Source organism: Macaca nemestrina, chromosome 2 (genome assembly GCF_043159975.1).
Source record: "Macaca nemestrina isolate mMacNem1 chromosome 2, mMacNem.hap1, whole genome shotgun sequence".
NCBI lineage: Eukaryota > Metazoa > Chordata > Mammalia > Primates > Cercopithecidae > Macaca > Macaca nemestrina.
This window is the reverse complement of record NC_092126.1, coordinates 101,918,109-101,936,106: the sequence shown is the minus strand read 5'-3', so window position 1 is coordinate 101,936,106 and position 17,998 is coordinate 101,918,109. Positions and strand designations below refer to the sequence as shown.

At 46.4% G+C, this 17,998-nt stretch overlaps 1 protein-coding gene across 3 annotated transcripts in view; it reads left to right on the top strand.

Annotated features, from left to right (window-relative positions):
* The window catches only part of LOC105480211 (sodium voltage-gated channel alpha subunit 10), a 100,205-nt gene that overhangs the window by 64,474 nt on the left and 17,733 nt on the right, over positions 1–17,998 (top strand). For 2 of the 3 annotated variants that reach the window (XM_011738780.2, XM_011738777.2), the window contains 6 exons: positions 4,056–4,415; positions 5,902–6,348; positions 7,670–7,810; positions 9,436–9,559; positions 10,606–10,760; positions 13,853–14,026. In XM_011738780.2, coding sequence (XP_011737082.2) covers positions 4,056–4,415; positions 5,902–6,348; positions 7,670–7,810; positions 9,436–9,559; positions 10,606–10,760; positions 13,853–14,026 — 1,401 coding nt within the window. The remainder of the gene's footprint in view (positions 1–4,055; positions 4,416–5,901; positions 6,349–7,669; positions 7,811–9,435; positions 9,560–10,605; positions 10,761–13,852; positions 14,027–17,998) is intronic. The other variant, XM_011738778.2, reaches the window with a different exon arrangement.

The window sequence follows — 17,998 nt, the reverse complement described above, 5'->3', positions numbered from 1 at the left end:
CCATTGCTCACTGCCTGGAATCTAGAAGCAGTACAGTTCCCTAAATTGTCAAGGCTCTAAATTTCTGGATTATATTTCCTTTTATTTCTTATAAACCAGCTAAATCTTTCCTGAGCTAATCTCTTTCTTGTACTGTCTTGACCAACGTAGCCAGTTACAACTGACCCACAATACTAAGGTTTAATAAACCCTTCCCCTAGGGTTGCTGGTTCATGAGGCTTATGATCTGCCTCAAAGTTTTTGCAGGCAATATTTTGTCACTGAATAGCATGGATTGACTTTCCAAGCCTTCTCCTATCAGCTTCCTTGTTGCTCACCACATGATCATTAAGCCAGTGCCACAGATTGATGCTTTTGAAAAGGCAATACCTTTTTTCAATGAACCAATTTCTCCATTACTCAAGATAAGTACAACTAATTGCAGAGATACCCTCTAAATCTGTAAGTTAACATAATAGAGATGTATCTCTCACAGCACGTTCAGTGCTTGTTGGGAAGCTCTCCTGGGAGTTTCTACTTCAAGTAGCGACTCGAGGATCTAGGATGATCCCATATTATGATGTCACCATCTTCAATTAGTGACCTTTATGGTGAACATGAAAGGGAAAGAAAAAGTGCAGGGGGTTTAAGGCTATGCCTAAAAGCCATGTATATTACTTCTGTCTCCATCTCCATTCCACCAGACAGAACCCACTAATGTGACCCCAACTATTTGCAAGCAAAACTGGAAAACAGTCTTCCGTTGTGTCTGGGAGCAGAAAAGTGAATGGAGACCATATGACCAGTCTCTTCCACATCTCACAAGACATTGCTGTTGTGTCCACTCAATGTTTATTTAGATTCACTCTCATACTTAGCACTTTCCTACTCTTTATGCCTTTGTTATAGAGCCAGTGGGGGCTCGCTGCCCAATGCACTAGAAACCAATACTATGACGTTGGAAGCCAAGACTATGACACCAGGTTTTTGAGAAAAGAAAAGCTTAATATTGCAAGCTGGCTGGCAAGAAGACAGGAAGTCAAGCCTCAGATCTGTCTCCCCACTGCGCTGTCTTCAAGGCAGTATTTTTATTAGAAAATATTTAGTGAGTGGATACCGAGATTTGCAGGTGATTGGTGGAAGGAAAGGGGAGGTTTGGAGAGTCCCTGGGCCTGCACAGTTATCTCTTCATGCTAACTTGTGGGTTGCATATGCAAATCTTGGGGGAGTTAGTATCCAATATGAAGTGGAAATTCAGTCCATGACGTCAGTAAGTTCATTCTGCACAAACTCCAGTCGGCCATCCTGGTTCCAACTGATTTCAGCTACTTTTTTCTTCATCTGACAAGAGGAGGGAGTTTCAGTGTCACAGCAAGTTGTTTCTTTACCTATCTGCTGTCCTAAAAACGCAAGAATTTTTGTAAGTTACTGATTTCTTACTCTTTGGAACACAGTTTGAGTTTCGGATTTTCAGTGAGTAGTTTCTTATTTGGTATCCTGTAAGCCTAAAAATTTAGTTATTGATTTATTTAACCCTTTGGGGTACAGTTTCGCATTCTTGTGTATTACACATTACATGTTACTTCTGGGATCACTTTCTATCTACCTGAAGTACCTCCTTTCGGATTTCTTTTAGTAAGTGCCTTCTGGCAATAACCTCTCTGTTTATCTGAAATTTGCTCTTCAGTTTGCCCCTGTCTTTGAGAGACATTTCTTATGAATGTAAAATTCTAGTTGATACTTATTTTATCTTCCTTCAGTGAAGATATTATTCCAACAATTGGCCTCCATTGTTGCTAATGAGCAGTCAGCTTTCAATTTAACTGTTATTCCTTTCTTTCTGGATGCTTTTTAAATCTTCTCTCTGTCTTCGCTGTTCTGCAATTTCACTGTAATATGTCTAGGTGTGGATTTCTTTTCATTTATAATGCTTAAGATTCATTGACTTCTTGAATCTTTAGATTTGTAATTTTCTTCAATTCTGGAAAGTTCCCAGACATTATGTGGGCAATTATAGCCTCCACTCCATTCTATTTTTTCTCCTTCTGGACTTTGGTTAGATAGATATTAAACTATCTCGTTCTATCCTCTGTGTCTCTTACACTATTTTGATATTTTTCATCTTATGTCTCTCTGGGTTACATTCTGAATAATTTATTCTGACATATCCTCAGTTCACTAATTCTCTCCCAAATTGTGTCAAATCTGATGCAAACCTTCTTCATAGTATTTTTAATTTTAAGTATTATACTTCTCATGTCTAAGAGTGTATTTGTTTTTCACAAGTTGTTATCTATAGTTTTTTTATTCTCTACACATTGTTTCAAGTTATTATTTTATTTCTTTAACATATTATTCCTAATTATACCATTATCTCTGACTAATAATTATATCATCTGAAGAAATGGAATGACTGTTTCCACATCTGTGGTTTCTCCTGGATCTCATTCACTCCTGGTGACTCATTCCTTCTGTTTTTGTTTGTTTTTTTACTGCAACTCTTAAACAGTTTTTGAGGGAATACTATGAAACCTGGGATGAAGGCAGGTTCTTCCAGAGAGTATTTGCATTTAATTCTGCAGAGCACTTTGTAGAATTGCTCTAAATTAAATTCTCAACTTAAAATACCTAGGTAGTGTGAATTCTAGCTAAAATCCTATATGAGCACCACCACTTTGTTATTCCAAATGCTCAGAGTCAATTTTCCTCCTGTAGCTGGTACCTAGCACCAGCCATTCAATTTTTCTTGCATTCTCCTGGGCTTGTTTATGGTTCAACCTTCCATGAAGGGTAAAGCTCTTTGGGATCTTGTCTTAAAGCGGGGAGAAATTCCTGCTAGGCTCACAACCTTTGGCAGGCCATGGACTATGTTTCCTGCTGCCCATACTAGGTACTAATGCTCAATTTTTATTTGTGTTCATCAGCTGCCTCTGTGACCAGTCCACAGAATTGTTGTTTTAAGCTCCGCTTCCCATATGAGGAGAGTAATTTCCAGATTAGGTCTAAGGTGAATGTGGACCCCCTCTCCCCTATCACATAAAGAGGTGTATACAGTACTTACTGTGTAAGAGGATGAAACCTCCTCCTATGAGATTTACTCACTGATATGAGTGATAAAATTGTTGCTGCACTGTTCTGTTCAGCATTGCATCCTAGCACCTAAGCCACAGGCTGGCTCCTAGTAGGTGCTCCATAAACACACCTTGACTGACAGACTGACAGACTGACAGTTGATCGCGGTTGTTTTTTTCTGAACAAATTAGAGAACCACACAAATATATTTTAAAACATTTACACATTTTTATGCTTGTTGCTTTTGCTGTCTTGTCTGTGGGACTTAGCATATTTGAGTTTACAATGAAGACTTTTTGAGACTTCATCTTTTCTCAGCAACTAAACAATTAGTTCCATGAGAGCAAGGGCCCACACACCTCTCTTCATATACCTCATAGGCTAGCACAGTGCCATGCACCTGCATGGCTGGTGCTCCGGGGGGCAGGTTGGTTGGTCAATTAAATGAACATATGAATGCTGAGTCCGTGAAATCATAGACATTTGTAGTTTCAAAGCTGGTGGGAGCAACAGATGTTATCCACTTCCCCAAGATGAGAAATGCCCTAAGAGATGTTTTGCCAATACCTATCGAATGCAGTGGGTCATCCCCTACCCGAAGGAGGCTGGTCTCTCTTCAGGTCAAAATAAGCTTGTTCTCACTTATTTGTGAGCCCCATCACACCCACCCCACCTCCACAGAAGAGGCCCATATTCAGGAGGGATCAGGCCTGTGGCTATAGAACAGAGTACAGATCACAAGGCCACCACCCCAGTACAAGACCCTGACTCAGCCACAGTCAATGAAACACATTGATACTTAGGAACCATAGAAGGCTGGTCATATTTTTGAGTAATTTATAGCATAGGAAGAAAGGTCTCTGAAAGCAGCTTCCAGAAAATGCCCTGGTTTAATGGGATGAGAGGCTTTGTGTTTTTCCCAGATCTTTGGTTTCTAGCCAAAACTTTAGATGAAAGGTAACGAGCACAGCTACCAACACCTGACAGTCTCTGTTTCTCTGCAGCTGCGCGTCTTCAAGCTGGCCAAGTCCTGGCCCACCTTAAACACGCTCATCAAGATCATCGGAAACTCAGTGGGGGCACTGGGGAACCTCACCATCATCCTGGCCATCATTGTCTTTGTCTTTGCTCTGGTTGGCAAGCAGCTCCTAGGGGAAAACTACCGTAATAACCGAAAAAATATCTCCGCGCCCCATGAAGACTGGCCCCGCTGGCACATGCACGACTTCTTCCACTCTTTCCTCATTGTCTTCCGTATTCTCTGTGGAGAGTGGATTGAGAACATGTGGGCCTGCATGGAAGTCGGCCAGAAATCCATATGCCTCATCCTTTTCTTGACGGTGATGGTGCTGGGGAACCTGGTGGTGAGTGGTGAGCCCTGCTGGGGGCACTGTCTTCTGGGGAAAGGAGGAGGCTTCTGGGTTATCTGAAAAAGCTTTGATCTGCATTTTTATGCCCAGATTGTACTTCTCTGGTTGAAAAGTCTTCAAACTTTTCAAATTCATCTGGGATTCATTACAAAAAGTGTGCCTTGGGAGGCAGCCTGACTTGCAGGAATGAGAACATATGATTGAAAAAGAGAGACCTGGTGTAGAATCCCAGCTCCACCATTTACTAGGTGGGTGACCCCAGGCAAGAGACTTAATCTTCTCAAGCTCTAATTTCCTTAAAATCAAGAAAATAGTGCTTACTCATGGGTTTACTGGGAGAATTAAATGACAGGAGATGACATATGCAAATTGCCTAATGCAATGTCTGGGCCGAGGCAGGAACTCAATAAATGGTGGCTATTAGCTGTTAAAGGAAAAATGTGTTTCCCCACTCTAAGGGGGCTCAGAAACCATTTTTATTCAGGGAAGTAAGAGCTGACTGATTTCTCCAAGCTGCACAGGTCCTAGCTAGGAGCAGGGGGAGAGGCCGCAGGGAGAAGGCACAACAGGTCACAGACAACATCCAAGGCCATGGAGATAATAACAAAATCGACTCCATGTTTGGAGGAAGCCCCTCTGGAGACTTAATTGCCAATGAGCACCAGTACCCCTTCTCTGCCCCAGCCTGGCCCCCTGCCCTCAGCTTGTCTCCAGTCTGGTCATGGGGGCTCGTTGCCCTCCTGGGACTGGCTGGTTGTGTGGGACGATGCAGTCTTCCAGAAGCCCCTTTCTTATTGCCCTGGACATCAACCAACTTGGGTTCTTTCCTCATGAGAGTTTTATAGGCAGAAGAAAGCTAAACCAAGAGAAGGGAAGCAACAACAAATCCAGACTCTTTAGTCTTTTCCACCCTGGCTTCTGAGCCAGAGATGCCTCTGCCTGCATCCCAGAAGCTCTGTTCTTCCGGGCTGAGCCCACCATCTCTGCAGAGCCACAGACGCCCCTCACCCTCAGACAGGAAGTTTACCCCTCTGAGCACTTTTACATTTCTCGTATCATTTTGTCTTCACATCCACTCTTCACCTGCTCTCAAGTGAAGAACAGGAAGCAGCAAGATGTGCCCTGGATTCCAGAGTTGGGAATAGAACCCAGGGCTTTGGCACATGAGGGTGGTCGCAGGAAGGGCCAGTGCCTTCTCTCTGTTGTCCCTAAACGTCCCTTTGCTCAGCAGGGGGCTCCTCCTTTATGGCAGAAAATATGCTTCCACGCCTCATCCACTAAGGCAGGTCACTCCAGGACATCCCCAAACCTTCCCTCAACTGCTCTCAGAATGTCTATTCCCCTAAAAGAGACAGAATCCCAGGTGGACAGGAAGAGGCCCAGGCCATGGCTGTCCTGCCAGCCAGCTGCTAACCCAGTAGGCCAATGTGGGGCTCAGCTTAGAGATTGATCAGTCTTCCCTTCCACTCCCTCTCTTCAGGTGCTTAACCTGTTCATCGCCCTGCTATTGAACTCTTTCAGTGCTGACAACCTCACAGCTCCGGAGGATGATGGGGAGGTGAACAACCTGCAGGTGGCCCTGGCACGGATCCAGGTCTTTGGCCATCGTATCAAGCAGGTTCTTTGCAGCTTCTTCAGCAGGCCCTGCCCATTCCCCCGGCCCAAGGCAGAGCCGGAGCTGGTGGTGAAACTCCCACTCTCCAGCTCCAAAGCTGAGAACCACATTGCTGCCAACACTGCCGAGGGAAGCTCTGGAGGGCTCCAAGCTCCCAGAGGCCCCAGGGATGAGCACAGTGACTTCATCGCTAATCCTACTGTGTGGGTCTCTGTGCCCATTGCTGAGGGCGAATCCGATCTTGATGACTTGGAGGATGATGGTGAGGAAGATGCTCAGAGCGCCCAACAAGAAGTGATCCCCAAAGGACAGGTAAGAGTTATCCCCATAGGACAGCCACAGGCAGTGGGGAGGGGCCTCAGGGCTTGAGTGACAAAGGGCAAAAGGGAAATGCAGAGGAGACCTTGACATAAAGAAATGTAAACCATGCCAAGCTTTCCAGGGGAGGTGGCGTTTGAGCAGGGCCTGGAAGAAAAAGTCAGAATTCCCCAGGCAGGCAAACAGGGAGTGGGGGGCAGCAGGTGAGCAACAGGCCACCTTGAGGTGCTTAGGGATTGTCTTTCACACAGTTGTCCCATGCGCTCTGCCCAACCCAGGCTCTGTGCATGAGATGCTAATGAGATTTCTCTAAGAACAGGATGTTGTCCAAGAGCAAGGCTCATCTAATCTTCACCAGCATCCTCAGAAGTCCTGATTCTTATGTGACTCATTTAGCCAGCTTTTCCCCACGAGTGATATAATAGGGAAATGACACACTCCTTTTGGCACCAACAAATTTAAAGCACATTTAAGCCATTTGATAATATGTATTTTTAAATACTTGGCACTATTCCTTACTACCTTAAGCTGGTATATCAACCCTCGCTAACCTCTTCTCAGTAACTCAGGGCATTCACCTCTGCCCAACGTGGGAAGGCAGGGATCCCCGTGGGGCCTCAGGAACATGCAGGGCTGCTGGTCAGGTCACTAAGTGGTCCAGAAAAATTGTGCTTTGAGTCTGTAGCTTTCCCATAGCCTTCTTCCCTGCAGTCGTCACTTGTGTTCCAGCAGCTGCTGTTATCAGCTGCCATATTTTACATGCCTTTGTCTGGGTGACAGCAGAGGGCAGGGCATCACCATCCCCAGAGTAAAGGACATGAACTCCGTAACAGCTGTCTGCCACTCAGAAGCATTTTCAGTTACTTTGGGGCTCTTAGGGAGCTCCAGATGGCCAAGTTCCCTACAATTTTGACCTCTGCACAAATAACAATTGTCATGGCTGACATCTACTGAGCCAAGCACTTCGTGCAAAGTGTTCTACAAGCACTAACATATTTAGTCACCAAAACAGCTGAATGATGCAGATCTAGCCTTTTGAATTTTGAAGATGGGAAAAACAAAGATTAGAGAGGTTAAACAATTTGCCTAAGGTCACACATCTTATAATTAGTGGAACCCAAGGATAAAACACAGGTCTAGCTAGCTATAGTCTTCATGCTCACTTCACACTGTGTATGTATGTATATGTATGTACGTGAGTTGCATATATGAAACCCTTGGCTCTGGCAGCCTGTGATGTGCAAGATCCCTTCACATTTAGAACTGGTCATCTAAAGGTGGGGCCAGGCACCCAGCTGGGACCCTCTCTCACTAGCAGGAGCAGCTGCAGCAAGTTGAGAGGTGTGAGGACCACCTGACACTCAGGAGCCCAGGCACTGGAACATCTTCTGAGGACCTGGCTCCATACCTGGGTGAGACGTGGAAAGATGAGTCTGTTCCTCAGGCCCCTGCAGAGGTAGGTATGTGAGCTTCCTGGAGAGGTTGGACAGCCAGCCAGACACTGACCAGTGGGCTGGTAGAGGCTGGAGGGTGGGGGTGAGGGTGAGGTATTCCAGACTGCGTTCAACCACATAACCTCATTTCTCATCCTGGGAATTTTTGAAGTCCCTCCCAACCTCCGGCTAATCTGCACAATTTCAACTTTCATCATATACCATTGCTGCAATTGGTATCTCACTCCAGGGTGGCTGTAGGGAAACAAAGAAAGAGTGAGACTCTGCAAGCTGTGGGACCTAAGATCGGTTCCTAAACCTCTCTGAGCCTCCATTTCTTCACCTATGAAACTGCATGGTAATGCCTACTTGGTAGGATGATTTTGAGGCTTAAATGATATGCTCTTGTCAAATGTGTAGCTCCTGCCCGAGACAAAATAAGCACCCAGAAAACGGCAGCCAAGAAAAAAGGAAACAAAAGACAATGCACAAAGAAAGTCAAATGTCTTTCAGAGCCAGCAAGTAAGAGTCGGAGGTGCTCACAAATGAGGAAGTTTTCCCTTGATTCTCCCCCGCTTGCTTTTGTCCACGTCATTTTCTTTAGACAAAAACAGCCTGGGGCTGGGGAGGGGCTCTCTATAGGTGAGTAGTGAAGTGAAAGCCTCGCAGAGACTGAGCTGGAAGGTCTGAGGTTTAGGATTGCCTTATACAAGGTAAAAATAAATGTTGTGGTTTCACTCACAAATCTTGAAGAAAACAAGCTATAGGGAAAGAGGCGTCTATGAAAGTTTAGCATCTTTAATAACACTGCCTTCAATTCAAGAATTTAATTTGACACCTAGCCGCTGAGTGCTGACTATGTGACAGGCACTGGGCTCAATAGAGATAAGGAAGACATAATTCATCCCCAAAGTTATCAAGCCCTTCAGCTTGAAGAATGTCAGCTACTGGCTGTGTGCCCTAGGCAAGGCTGACCACAGCAGGGTAAGATAAGAGGGAGGGCTGAGACGGCATTTGGGGGCTGTGGGTGAACAGAAGCCGCTTGGTTCCCACTGGGTGAGGGCTGTCACATTGTGCACGTGGATGTCATGCTTCTTCCCAAATGTTCCAAGGACACCCCTGGCTAGTTGTCCCTGCTCAGTGTCTTCAGTACACAACTTCTGGGTGTTGGTTTTTTGTTTTTGTTTTCTTGTCCATGACCCTGGCTAGGCAGGAGGGGCCTGACAGGGACAGATGGGGACCCGCCCCACCATTTGGGTCCATTAGCCAAGCTATCAGGTTTACTAATATGACAGCAGCTTCAACTCCTAATTGAATTCATCTGGAGACATTATAGGGCTGGAGCTGCCAGGAGGGCAGCAGGCCCCTGCAGCATCACTCCATGATTAAATATTCAAGCCCAGTGAACGCTGAGAGTCGTTATGGGTGTAATTATGGTGTCTCGGGCCATTGCCAGCACTCCATCAGGGGCCCAAAGGTTTACAGTCTCACACAGCTAAGCCTCTGGGGCTCCAGGGAGAACAGCAGTGTTCCAGGCCTCAGCTGGCGAGGCACCAAACACGGGTGCAGTTGAAACTGCAGTGACCGTGTTCAATTCCCCGGGCCCCGCGGAGAGACGAGTTCACTGCCCTGGGCTTCTCCCCTGCAGGGAGTGGATGACACAAGCTCCTCCGAGGGCAGCACGGTGGACTGCCCAGATCCTGAGGAGATCCTGAGGAAGATCCCTGAGCTGGCGGATGACCTAGAAGAGCCAGATGACTGCTTCACAGAAGGTAAAGGGACAGCCACAGGCCCCCTCACACTGATGTTAATTAGGGCCACAATCCAGTTGAGCAAACACTCACCTGGGCAGCTCTGGGTCCAGGGCCCTGGCCTGGTGTCCACAGAAGACAAACACGCTGTGCCCACTTGCTGCCTCACTCCCAGGCCTGAGGGCACCAGCATCAGACACACATGCCCCAGCTGGCAGCAGCCTGGCCATGGTATCTGCATCTCATGCACTATCAGACACCACGTTGAGATGTGGGCCTTCCTCGTTACCCTCAAAAACCGCCCCCTCAGTTCTAAACCAGCCCTCTTGAGTTGAAAGGGGGAAAGGTAGTCACCACCATAAACACCACCGAAAACTCTTGATTTGGATGATGAAGGACCCAGAAGAGGGCCGTGATGTATCTGCTTCCCTCAATCTTTTGTTTAGCTCTCAAAAGCAGAACCAGTGTCTTAGTCATCTTTCTTCTCAGTGTTTAGAACAGTGAGACACGTTACATTCTCAATAAACATTTGTGCAATGAATGAATCAAGAGTCCATTCTATGAAGGGAATTGTGGCCTCAATGCTTTCTAAAAATACATAGAAAAAATGTCTTAAACACTTGAGTTTCTATTACTAGTTTTATTTGACCCTGGGCTGGGCTGGGCTGGACTGGACCTAATTCCCTCCCAGCCATGTTGTGGCCCTCAGTTCAGCTTGGGCTCGGAGCATATCCCCCTCAGGCACCCCCAGGCTCATATCCTGTAGCTTGTCTGTTTTCCAGGTATAGGTGGGCAGAAGAACAGAGACCACTGGTGCCATCTGTAAGAAGGATATGGCTAGGAAAAATACCAGAGTGGGCAAGACTGATGATGGAGAGGAACACCTGCAGGACTGGATTGTGGGACTGCCTGGAAGGGACCCCTCTTCTCCCATATTCCAGGAAATAATTCTTTTCCAAGGGGATGACAAGTGGGTTTCCTAGCAGAAAGCTTTCTCTGCAGCAGGAGCAGAAATTATCCCCTTTGCCCAGTGGCCATCACCCACCATCAGTCACCTCTCCCCACAGGATGCATTCGCCACTGTCCCTGCTGCAAAGTGGATACCACCAAGAGTCCATGGGACATGGGCTGGCAGGTGCGCAAGACTTGCTACCGTATTGTGGAGCACAGCTGGTTTGAGAGCTTCATCATCTTCATGATCCTGCTCAGCAGTGGATCTCTGGTAAGGGGAGGCACACTCCCTGCCTCCAAATCCTCCAGATAGGAATCTCGTACAATCCAAAGGCCCTGGAGCTGCATCGGTGGGTTCTCCTGACTACTGAGCTGAAAGTCCCCAGCCTGTCACTAGAAGGAGAGCTGCAGCCCAGAGCGAGGGTCCCTCTTAGCAGCAGGGCATGGGAGGTGTTCAAGGTGCCCATGCCATGGCCTGTCACACCTGGCTGCAAGCATTTGAGTGAGTGAGTGTATGCATCCCACTGCATAGTGGGGAAACTGACACTCAAAAGGTTTAAGACTTGTCCAAGGTCACCCAACTCGTCAGCAGCAAACCCCAGCTTTTCCCTTACTTAATCCCAAAGCCCCTGGCTTCTCACCCTCTGACCTCCCCAACCCACGGCCTTCTCTGAAGGCCTACAGTACAAAAAGGACTATATTTCCTTATCAAACCACTTTCAAATGCTACTAATTACTCCTTTAAAGCTCACAGAAAATCATTACAATAGCAATTCTCAAAATTTAATCTCCCAGGAGCTTGTTCAAATGCAGATTCTCATTCCATAGATCTGTGGCAGGGCCTAAGAATTTGCATTTCCAACAAGCTGCCAAGTGATGCTTGTACTGCCCTCAGTGACCCACGCTTTGAATAACGAGACCTTATGGGAATAGAGATTCAGAGTTGGGACACATCTCTAAGGCCCTGGCTGAATACTGGGCTTTGTAGAGCAAAGAAGGAAGGTTCTCTCTGTACTGTGGCTTAGGCTCCTTATACAATCTCAACTACTCGGCCAATAGACCAAGGTAGACATAGACACAGGAAGAGACAACATCCTCAGTTGTTTGCATTTTCTAGATGAGGAAGTTGAAGCCCAAAGGCATGAGGGGCTTCAGGTAATGAGTTGAAGGGCTGGGAATAGAGTCCAGGGTCGCAGCTAATTCGTTGAAGGGCTAGGACTACAGCCCCACTCTTCTGATTCACGGCTGTGTGTTTTCACTCATCTTGCGCCTCGTGTCATTTACTCTCTAAAAACAACCTACTAAATATCTGGGCCTCAATCTAAATGTCAGATTGCCCAGGAAGGGTGACAAAACTGCTCGGTGCATGGCCTCAGCCTTAGGGAGGAGCACAGGTGTGGGACAAGGCAGGATCTGAGAGGTGGGAGGAAAACTAGGGTGGCAATGACGCAAAGCCAAGGGAGAAGAGAGTTTTGGGGCAGGGACTGGTCTGCCATCTTGGGTGCAGGGGGGAGGGTGTGACAGCAGCTGCAGGTGCCCAGTGCCCTGGCACAGGGTGGTGATTGTCCACACGGACCTCAGCACAGTGTAGAGGCCAAATTGTAGGGGCAAGAGGGGGCTGGGCAGTGCTTTCTCCACACCTACGCTCCTTTCCTTCCAGTCCTCCTGGATTAAAATAATAACCACATGTGCTGTTGGCCAGGTGCTCTCCTCACTACCTCATTGGCTTGTGGGCCTTCTCTCCTCATTTCACTTCTCTGCTCTCCCTTGCTCCCTCCCTTCTCTCTCTAACCCCCTTCTCCTCACACCTCGGTCCACCCCCCACATTCCCAGGAGGAAGCTCAGACCTGCAACATTGCTCCAGCCCAGCCCGCCCCCCTGCAGCTCTCCCTTCCCTCCCATCTTCTTCCCCATAGGACTGAACAGGCTGGCACCAAATTTAGCCCTCTTTAGGCTTTCACTTTGAGTACCTTTTAAAAATAACATGCATTTTCATCTGACAAAGTAAAGTACCAAAAAAATACTTGGAAATTATAGAAAAAGGTAAAGAAAAAAAAATCATCCATTTCCCCATCACTCAAAGAGAAGCTCACTTTGAAGACATGCTGGTATACCTCCTTCTCATCTTGCTTATGCATAAAATATACACATATCACAAAAATAAAACCACATGTATGCATGCTAAAACCTCAGTAAATTTTCTCAGTAAATATTCTCATATTATCTCATTTAATTGGCTACAACATATTCCTTTATAATTTATTCAATCAATCCCTATGTTTCCTTCTAATACACATTGAATATTCCCTATGTGTACTCCCTCAGAGACATTGGATAATCTCCTGTCTTAGTCCTGGTCCTAGACACAGAATCAGAAGCTAAGAAAAGATACGGGTTCAGTTGAAATCCAGCTTCAGCTGATCCCACGGAAAGCGCTGAAGCACAAAGGGCACCACAGAGCTGTCCCACCTTGAGGCAAAGGAGACAGCCTTGTAAACCCCCCTGTCAGTGTCCCTGGCTGAGGGCTGCCCCAGCAGGGAGGATAAGCATTTCCCAAGGTGGACAGTTCCCTCCAGCTCAGCGAAGCCATCAGGAAAAGGGGGTGTCTGCATCCATGAACTATTAGCAGCCGACATTCCCAGCAGATGAAGGATGGGGCACTGGCCCCTTAAAGAGGACCTGGGTGGGCGCCAACAGCCTCCAGTGTCCTTAGGATTAGTGCTTGAAGGAGGAATTGCTGGGTTCCTGAAACCTTTGAGTCACATTGCCTATTTGGCTTCACACAGAGCTGGTCAGGTTTTCACTCCCGCCAGTCACTTGTGAGAGTGGCAGCTCCCCACAGCCACAGCATCCTAGGCTTTCCCCCATTCTTTTCCATCTCCACCAGTCTGATAAAAGAAAAACAGCATCTTCTTTTAATTTGAATTTCCTTGATTACCAGTGAGATAGAACATTCTTTTTCAGAGGTGTGTTGGCGATTCTTACTTTCATTTTGTAAACTGCCTGTGAACATCCGTTGATGCTTTTATTTTTAAACAAAGTCACTGTTAGCATCCCTTTGGTTCACTTCCAAAATCCAATTTGAGAAGGTTTTCTTTCTCCCTTGCATTCAGCATCCCTGCAAGTATCAGCAGGGCTGTGTGTCCCCGTTGGCCCTGAAGAAGTCATGCTTTGTATCTCACAGTACCTCCTCCACTATCCCACTTTACCTCCCCACAGCAAATAAAATGCTACCAGCAAGCTGACTACCAAAGCCCCTTCCAGGGACTGTGGTCAGGGCTGGCTGGGTCCTTCCCTATCAGTCTGGGTGCCAGTTCTGTGGGTTCAGGCAGACTGCCATTCTGCATCCTTTCTTCCTTCCAGGCCTTTGAAGACTATTACCTGGACCAGAAGCCCACGGTGAAAGCTTTGCTGGAATACACTGACAGGGTCTTCACCTTTATCTTTGTGTTCGAGATGCTGCTTAAGTGGGTGGCCTATGGCTTCAAAAAGTACTTCACCAATGCCTGGTGCTGGCTGGACTTCCTCATTGTGAATGTGAGTGGTTCAGTGGGAACACGTGGGGTTTGGGGTCCTGCCCTCTGACTCCTGGCTATAGCTAGTGCAAAGGAAGCTCAGAGACTTGGCCCTCAAGGGCTACTCCAAAGAAAAGCTTTGAGCAATCTAGTGAGGAGTCTGAGAATAGCCCCGACACCCATGAGTGGTAAAGTCCAGGCAATACATGACTGTGACACAATAGTGACTGTTAGGTGAGTTATTAGGTCTCCATTCAGAAAGATCCCTGCAATCCTCTGCATTTTTACATCCAAAGTGAGATGACATATGCAGCTTTCAGAGGTCTTATGGCCCTGCATCCACAGATGGGGCTTCTGGACCTCGGGGAGCCATGAACTGTGAGCACAGAGGATCTTCCCACCTGCTGCTCTGTGGTCCTCACACCTGGCTGCTCTTTAGAATCCCTGAGGAGGTCTGAAATATGCAGTGACCAAACACCACTACCCCAGAGATTCTGATCTTATTGGTCTTGGGTGGGGCCCAGGCATCTGTATTTTATAAATGCTCCCAGGCATTTCCAAGGTGTAGCCATGGCTAAGAACCACTGAGCTTATACTGCTGCCTCCTCCCCAGTGGCACTGAAAAGAACAGAGGGCCCTTTTGGAGAGGTAATGAGCTAGAGTTCATGTGTTCACACTCATAGTAACCTGTGGCCAGTAGCCCGTGCATTAGGGAATTGACTGTGTGCTTCTCACACATCACACATGTGATTCCTCAACATCATCTCTTCCTCATCTTAACCACTTCACTGCTGTATCACTGTCTAGGCCCCTACCTTCTTTGCTTTGCTGCATGGTTACCTAAGTTATGTGTTCACTGCCGCATAGCTGAGGGTTTCTGCAAGCAGGGTGAGGCATGTGCTGTGTTGGTCTCTGCCTGCCCCACTCCAGCAGCTGCCAGCAGCAAGGTCTGCCCAGCAGAGGTGTCAGGAAATGTGTCTGTATTTGGTGCTTGCCTCCTGAAGCTGGATGAGGTCCAGCACGGAACATTCTGTCCAGCCTCCTGTGCTGGCAGGTCCTCCACAGCAGGCCTGTGCATTCAGTTCTCTTCTTCCCTGATGCACTAGCAGCTTCAGGCCACTGTACTACAAGGATTAGTTGTGAGACCTGAAATCGCAGTCATGGATGATAATTCTGTGCATATAAAATAATTATTCATAAATGAAAGGAAAATTATTTATCCTGTGTCCCACCCCTTTAGGAGCACAGTCACTCCTGCTTATGTTGATGTCACCAGTCTCAGTCCTAATCACCTTAAATGGTCATGCACTCATTTTATCCATCTTCCTACTGATTCTTCCTTCCAACCATCCATCCTTCCTTCCATACATTTCTCCTTTCGTATCCAACCATTCAGTCTTCCTTTTTCCTTCCTCCCAAACATCCATCCATCTTTTTTTTTTTTTTTTTGAGATGGAGTCTCGCTCTATCGCCTGGGCTGGAGTGCAGTGGCCGGATCTCAGCTCACTGCAAGCTCCACCTCCCGGGTTTACGCCATTCTCCTGCCTCAGCCTCCTGAGTATCTGGGACTACAGGTGCCCGCCACCTCGCCCGGCTAGTTTTTTGTATTTTTTAGTAGAGATGGGGTTTCACCGTGTTAGCCAGGATGGTCTCGATCTCCTGACCTCGTGATCCACCCGTCTTGGCTTCCCAAAGTGCTAGGATTACAGGCTTGAGCCACCGCGCCCAGCCATCCATCCATCTTTATTCCTTCCAGCTGTACATCTCCATCAGTCCTCCCCTTCCATCCATCCATTCCCATTCTTCTTTCCCTCTTCTCTTCTGCCCAATCATTTATTCTAAACTTCCTTCCATCTATTCATCATCCTTAACCCTTATATCTTTCTATCTTTTGATTAATTCTTCTATACAACTGTCCAATCATCTAACATTCTGTTCACTCATTCACGCATCTTCCATCCAAGCTTCCTTCTACTCACTCATCCTTCTATCCACTCATTCTTCCATCTTTCCATTCTTGCTTCAACCTATCCATCTATTCTTCCTTTCTTCCACTTATCTGTTCATTCATCCCTTTCACTTTCATTCATCATCCATTCGTCCATCCTATCAACCTTCCAGTCATTCACTAATTTATTTCATTCATCTATTCTGTCCAAATCCCCATCTTTCCATTTATGCATCAGTCATTTTACCCAACCATCCATCCTTCTCTTATCCACCTATCTCATCTATCCATTACTATTCCCTGCTTTCATAATTTTTCCTTTCTTCTTTGTTTCTTCCATCCTTCCATTCAACTATCCTATCCATCTTTTTGTATCTGTTATCTTTTAAAAAATTTTAAATACATTTTACCGTATGTATTTGTATTAGTCTATTTTCATGCTGCTGATAAAGACATATCTAAGACTGGGCAATTTATAAAAGAAAGAGGTTTAATTGGACTTACAGCTTCATGTGGCTGGAGAAGCCTCACAATCATGGTGGAAGGCAAGGAGGTGCAAGTCACGTCTTACATGGATGGCAGCAGGCAAAGAGAGAGGTTGGGCAGGGAAACTCCCCCTTACAATACCGTCACATCTCATGAAACTTACTCGCTATCATGAGAACAGCATGGGAAAGACCTGCTCCCATGATTCACTTACCTCCCACTGAGTCCCTCCCCTCCCACAACACGTGGGAATTCAAGATAAGATTTGGGTCGGGACACAGCCAAACCATATCAATATTTAAGGGATACAAAATGATGTTATAAGATATATATATAGTAAAATGGTTACTCTAGTGGAACATATTAACATATCCATCATCTCACATAGTTACCCATTTCTCCCCCTGTGACAAGAGCAGCTATAATTACTCAGTAAGAAAAATACTTAAAACAATATGCTATTATTAACTATAGTATTCATGTTATACATTAAATTTATCCTATTTATCATTGTATCCTTTAATTCATCCCTCTGTGAAATTACCCTTCAACTTTTCATCCAGCGGTACTTCCTTCTTTCCTTCCTTCTAGCCATCCCAATGCTCCTATTTTTCTTCCATTTGTCAAACGTCTATTTATAACTATTGAATACAGGATTGCCTTATGAAGTGCTCTGGAAGAAACCGAAGCACAGAATAAGTACTCACTATCTCCAGGATCTTACACTTTAGTCTTTCAGCAGACAAGACACACACACGGAAATAAATGTATTGTAAGGGTGAATGTGTTGAGCACTGCTGGGGGCAATTGGTATCTTGGAGACAAAGAGACATGAGCCTTCTTCCACTCTTGGGGTGGGGTGGTTGTGAAGGCTTCCTATGGGAGGTGGCATTAGATGTGGGGCATAGAAACAAGCAGGAGCAAGAAGCTGCGAGAGGACTGGGGAAGGCCTGTCTTAGCTAAAATCTGACCCTGAACAAAGGCACAGACACAAGTATGCTCAGGGAACAATTTGATTTGAGTAGAATGTGTGGGTGAAATATGACTGGAAAAGTAGGTTGTGACCATATAACACAGGCTACAGAGTATGGAGCTTATCCTGAGGGTGATAAAGTACCAGTGAAGTTTGAGAGTTAGAGAAAGACATGATCATAATCAGATTTGCAATGGAGAATAGATGCATGGATGCAGTACTAGGGCCTGGAGACCACTTGGGAGGATAGTGGGTTGAGCAGTGAGAATGGAGGTGGGCTTGGGTGGACAGACTTTGCTGGAGAGGCACCAGCACCTGTCTGCCCCAGCTGCAAATTATCCATGTGAGGCAGACTTCCCAAGGGGCTGAGCAAAAGACTGAATAGGGTTCAGCATGGAACTGGCCCCAAACCTCCCTGCCCTCAGGCACCCAGGCAGCTGGGTTTCACCTGCTGGTGTCTGGAGCCTTACATGAATGAAGGAAGGAGGTCCCTTCCATTCCAGTTGTTTGTCCTGGTAGAATAAGCCATTCATCCAAAGAATGGGCATTGCTTGGGGCCCTGTCACTCAAGTATAAAGCCCTTCTTT